A 6,000-nucleotide genomic window follows, 5' to 3' on the forward strand; every position below is an offset into this window, starting at 1 on the left:
CCAGAGGATGCTTTTGTGGGCACAGCTAATTCTGGCTCCCCCAGTCAAAGTTCTACAAGCCAAAGCATCTCTCTGACAGTACAACCACATTTGCATTACACGAGCCCTTCTGCAATACAGATCCGAGTCTAACATGAGATTTGACACAAGTTCTCATACCTGTAAATGCCAATGTTTATAACATGACTACTGATTTTGAAGGCATGTTAGTTCTTTCTGGGATCCTCCACTCACATACGCAGGGGGACTGTACCCTCTGATGCACGTGTACCACCAAAACTTGGACTAATCCCGGAGTTTGTAGCAATATCAACAGCTTCTATGCAAAACCATTCCATGAAGGTACTGCCATCCTCCCTAAAATGAAGTAAACCTTTCACTAGGCTTGCTTCTGAAGAGCTATTAAGCAAAGGCAGTTTGTGCCTAAGGAAGATAAGGACACCTTCTGAAGGAACTGGTTTGGCTGGTCAGCTATCTTGCTGCTAAAGCTAGCATATCCCAGTGATTTCAGTGATACATGGATACCCAAATGCAAAAGTCAGCCCTGAGGACCATAATGGCATTGTTTGACACTCCCGGAAAGTCTCTCTCTATAAATTAACAAATAAATTACAGCGGACTACTCTGATTGTAAAGACTCCAGGGCATTGATCTTGACTTCTTATTTATCTTCAAATCTCTTAATATACTTTTGATGCAAGAAATAACATATTTGTGTTTACTATCACTTCAGCGTGTAGTTTGCTCACCACTTTGCAGAGAAGCCCATCTCTTTCATAACATTTTGCCCAGAGTCACTGTATTTTGCAGACTGCCTGAATTAAGGAGATGACCACTGGCACTATACCTTCCCTTCCCCGCTGGTCAGAAATTGCCCTTAATGATGGGATTTGGGTTTTGTTCTTAATCATTCACACACCGAGGCACTGGAGTAAGAGCAAGTCTATACTCAAGACTACTTATTTCATTATATTATCTCATCAAATTGCACTGGATCAGTATCTAAATTTCCGTATCTCTAACTGCATTTGCTGCCAAGGCTGCACAGATTTATTTTAGTTTTCAAATCCAAAAAAGTTCAGTCGTTTACCAAGGAGAAAAAAAAAATAAAAATGGGTGCATAGACAAGACGTTAGATAATAAACAAATACGTAAACACTCACGCATATTCACTCCTGTCTCCACACAGAAAACAGTACACACATAGCCCACACGTAAACACCACACAGGATACTAGATGGTGGTTTTACATTTCACGTGAAAATGAATACTTCAACACCCTTAAGGAACTTAGTTCTCCCTTGTTTTTCAAAAAGCAATGTAAGAGATGAGGTACAGAAAGCCATGGCAGTGAACTCCTGCAGCTCCCGAGCTGCCCGGCATGTTGCATGCACACTCCCAACGCGGAGCAGCACACTCCCATCCCACAACAGCAGCACCTACAGATCAAAACTAGAGATATAAAGCCAATATATAGCAACAAAAAGCAGTTCGCTTAACTGTAGTGCTGTCACCGAGCACTGACACACAAAACGGACACGGGTCGAACGCATCCTGCGTAAGTGTCACACCGGCTGTCAGCGGTATTTATCTCGGGTACCACCGAGCAGGCTATCTGGGGTACATCAGAGGAAATCCAGTTTAGTTCCACTGTGGTTAACGTGGGTCAACACCAGAGCGGGTAGATAGAGGCAGGTATCGATCTCTGTGAGTGTACTTCAGTTTCCAGCAAAGCCGTTTGGTTCTGGAATATGCACAATTAAGAGTTTTGTTGTATCTTAATGACTACAGTGTTATAACTAAACCAGTTTTCTCTCATCCATAATCAAAGAGCTCATTCTAAAATTTTGGGAGAAGACACACTTGTATTTAAATTTCCATTCAAACATTATGTTGATCAGATTTTATAGGTTGATTCTGACATTGTTCTAACAAAACCAACATTTGCCCAGGTACTTTTTTTTTTTTTTTTTTTGAGACATCTCCTCTTTTTGGTCACAGAACAAATCAGGTTGAAATTTTTAAAAGTGTCATTTCATATGCGATATTAACTTCTACAATCCACAGAATTTGGTCTTAAAACTCAAGAGTGTCGCATATATTTATTATGGCACGCTTACTTCCAGAATCACTCTGAATTCTGATGCTAGGTCCTATCACTTGACCAATGAGGCAGGTCCTGAACATACACTGATTCTTTATTACCTGTTGGACCTGTTGCTTCAAACCACTATTTCACAATTCTCAAATGCCCACTTTATTTTGTACCCCTGTCTTATTTTCTTATCCTCAAGTGTGGGGAGAAACTAATAAAGACCAATGAATTGATTCATGTTTCCTGAAGAAATTCTTCTGCCTTCACCTTTGCCACTGAGCTCTCCTCAGAGGAACGGTTACTTACTAACAGAATATACTGAAAATAATCTCTATTGGGTTTATCATTTAGCTGTTGATTATTTAGTAATCCTCAAATAACTAGCACCCTCCTAAATTTATGAGGCACAGAATTAAACACTATAAACAAGGTATTTCTCTTCACACTTTATACATCCTACAGGGCATGTGCACCTGAAACTGCATCTCAAGAGACTTTTAACACAAGCACAGCAGATGTAGTCACTTTGCTTCTCAACATTTTCAAAGGGTGAGGGAAAAAAAAAAAAAAAGAAAACCAGGAAAGAAAAACTGCCCATGTTACATCAACAACAGGTATGAACTTGATTTCTGCAACAAGAGAATCTCTCCACTTTTTGAAGGTTGTGCAACTAGTTCTTTTGGATGGGGTGTTTCTCCCTGTCAGGACGGTTTTACTGTCCACAGTCACGAAAGACTCAGTTACTTTAAGCCATGCATCGGCCCTTCTGAAAACTATTAATTCCCTTCTCCCGTTTTTTCTTTAAAAAGAAAGAATGAAAGAAAAAAAAAAAACCACCACCCAAATCTGCATTTTTTTCCCGGCTGGCAGATTTCCAAGATAAAGAGGACTGCACTCTGCCTGGAACAGCAGCCAGGGCCTGCTCTCCAAACTCACCAAAGGGAACACACCACACAGCGAGACAAAACGGGAGATCCGACCAGACAGAAACGTTTTCTCACCCTTTAGACCAGTTTCTCAAAAAAAAAAAAAAAACCAACAAAAAACCCCAAACCAAACCCACCCCCCCACCCCCCCCCCAACCCACCAGCAGCCCAGCCGGGCCGGCGGCGCCCGCGCCGTTCCCACGCAGCGCCGCGCCGGGCGGTCACGGCCACGGCCACGGCTGACAGCGCCGGCACGGTCGGGGCGGCGGCGGCTCCTGCGCGCTGGGTCAGGCCGGGATAAATCGCTCTTCTCTTTAAGAACTGCGGAACCAGAACCCACACGAAGTTTCCCCCCTTTCCACGTTCCCCCTCCTCCCCTTCCCAGGTGTATACATTTATTTTTAACAGGACAAGCGGAGGTGCGGAGGTCAAGGCGACAGGCGGGGGTTACCGGAGCGGCGCTTACTCGGGGGCTACGCGGCTTTTCCGCGCCGCGTTCCCACCGCGGGGGTGCCGGCCGCGGCGGGGCGGGGGGGGGCGGGCGGCCGCCGTGAGGCCGATCCCGCCGCCCGGCCGGGGACCGCGCTCCGGGGAGCGATTGGGCAAGGCGGGAAGGGTGGGAAAGAAGAAAAAGAAACACGAAAGGAGAGAAGCACAACCGACCAGATGTGCCAAGGCTTATTCCCTTTTATTCCCTCCACCCCCACAAAAGAAAATAAGCCTAGAATCAGGAAGTCAGAGCTGCGTGAGCGCGGCTATAGGTTTGGGTTTTTTCCCCTTTCTCCTCTCTGTTTTTGTTGTTTTTGGTTTTTTTTTTTCCAAGGAAAAAAGTAGTTGGGACTTTCCCTCCGCCGCTCCCCCGGGAGGTCGCAGCGCGGCGCCGCCCGCAGCCCCGGCTCCCGCGGTCCCACGGGGCGCAGCCCGCAAAGCGGCGGCGGGACGCCGCGCTCCGACCCCCCCGCGCCCCCCCTTACCTTTCTTCTCCTCCACGGCGGAGCAGAGGACGAGGCGCCCCAGGAGCAGCACCAGGACAGCGGCCCCGCGGGGCCCGGCGGCGGCGGGGGGGGGGCTGCGGCCGCCCATGCTGCGGGACCCGTCGGCGGGGCGCGGGAGGGAGCGGGGGGGACCGGACGGGACGGGACGGACGCACGGAGGTTTCCGCGGAGCCGCTGCTCTGCTTCTCTCCCGCGGCTGCTTTCAGCTCCTCTCCGCCGCTCTGCCCTGCGCGGCTCCGCGCAGCATGCTGGAGGGCGGCCGTCGAGGGCTGCGCCACACGTGCGTGCCCCGCTGCGGGCGGGCTGCTGCCTTCCTCCTCCTCCTCCTCCTCCTCTTCCTCCTCCTCCTGTCTCCGCTCCTCCCGCTGCAGGAGGCGGCGGGTGCGCAGGGGTTTGCGGAGCGGCTGGAGCCGGCTGCGGGACGGGGCGCGCCCGGCTGCGCTCTCCGCCCGGCCGCGGAGCGCAGGGGCTCCCTCTGGGGACGCCGAGGAGGAGGAGGAGGATGGGGCGGGAGCAAGGAGGAGAGGGGAGGAGGAACCGGCGGCGCCTTCCCCGCCCAGGTGGGGAAGGGGCGGCCCCGCCACCTGTCCCGGGGTACCGGGGGAGAGGAGGGGTGAGCGCGGAGGGGACAGTTTAGCCGCCCCTCCTCGCTCGGGAGGGTTGGGGGGTGCCCCGCTCCCCGGCAGCTTCTGCCTGGCAGCTGCCGAAGGCGTGAGCGCGCATTTGCGCCGCTGCTCGCCAAAAAGCAGCGTGGCCCCCGCGCAGCCCCCGCCCCCCGTGTCCCCTCCCGGGGGGAGGCCGGGACCCCGGGGGGACAGCGGCTGTGCAGCAGCGCGGGTTCCCCGGGGTGTTTTGCAGCAGAAGCCCCGTCCCCCCACACCCCCCCCGCCGCCTCCCCGCAGCCCCCGGAGTGGGGAGTGCGGACGAGGAGGGGCTGAGGCGCTTCATCGGGAGCAGCAACAGCGAAGCGGCTCCGGAGGTTAAATCCGCACCCTCAGGGGGGCATCTCCGGGGCTCTGGCCCTCGTTTCTGCTCCCCCCAAATCAGCGGAGCCCACTCGCCGCCCCGGCAAACAGTCCTGGTCTCGTTGTGGTCATTTTACCTCCAGTGCTTGCAAGGCCAGGTGTGCGTGCGTGACATAAAACTGCAGAGTTTCTAGGCATGTTTTAGCACGAGGATAACAGGGTCCATCCATATCGGTGCTTACCGTTTCTATTCCCCTGCACCGGGAGTGAGAAAGTGCTCCGTGGTCCGCGTAGCAAGTTACTTAATAAACACACAATAATACAAGTGTTCTTGAGGTGCTCCAGGGACATCCACAGACATTGAGTAAAAGAGTACATGCGTGGTGCTCCTTCCCCCCCAACATCTTTTCCCCTCGAGAGGCAAACCCAAGCTATTCAGTAAAGTATGCTTATGGCTACAATCTTTTTTTTTTTTTTTTTTTTTTTTTTTAACAGGCTGCTCCTCTGGAAAGTGGGAGGAAGCACCGTCTTGTCACTCAGGCTCGTAAATAGGACATAGAAGTGTCACTCGGCTGGGCTGGGATCTCTCCAAGTAAATCATGATTCAACATTCAAATTTGTTAAAAGCTGGTGGTAATTTTTTCATAAAGCTCTTGGGTCACACAGTCAATAGGATATGAAGCCTTAGAACTGTTATGATTAATTGGGAACTCCAGAACCGAAGTCCGGAATGACATGAGGTTTGGGAGATTACGTGCTAAATGCCTGGGTCTATCACAGGGTGCTGGAACACAATAGATTGCAAAATACTGAGTGTATCTTGACTGTCCTCTGTGATGCATGTCCTCAGAGAGATGCATTACTTTTCTCCTGCCAGTCAACTTCCTCTCTACAATCTTTTTCTGATAGTTTAACTAGTTATTGTCCTAACAAGGCAGAGAAAACCACCATCCCATTTACTTATCCTAGCACAAAACCCGATGCCTGACCACATGCCTTTAACCATGTATCATCCTGCC

The 6,000-nt window shown here is 51.1% G+C and overlaps 1 protein-coding gene across 2 annotated transcripts in view; it reads right to left on the reverse strand.

Annotated features, from left to right (window-relative positions):
• EGFR (epidermal growth factor receptor) overlaps positions 1 to 4,392 on the reverse strand; it is a 167,033-nt gene extending 162,641 nt beyond the window's left edge. For both annotated transcript variants that reach the window (XM_074891843.1, XM_074891762.1), the window contains exon 1: positions 3,996 to 4,392. In XM_074891843.1, the coding sequence (XP_074747944.1) occupies positions 3,996 to 4,104 (109 nt within the window). In that variant the 5' untranslated portion in view covers positions 4,105 to 4,392. The remainder of the gene's footprint in view (positions 1 to 3,995) is intronic.
• Positions 4,393 to 6,000: the final 1,608 nt, after the last annotated feature.

The sequence above is a fragment of the Strix uralensis genome, chromosome 1 (assembly GCF_047716275.1).
Source record: "Strix uralensis isolate ZFMK-TIS-50842 chromosome 1, bStrUra1, whole genome shotgun sequence".
Classification (NCBI taxonomy): domain Eukaryota; kingdom Metazoa; phylum Chordata; class Aves; order Strigiformes; family Strigidae; genus Strix; species Strix uralensis.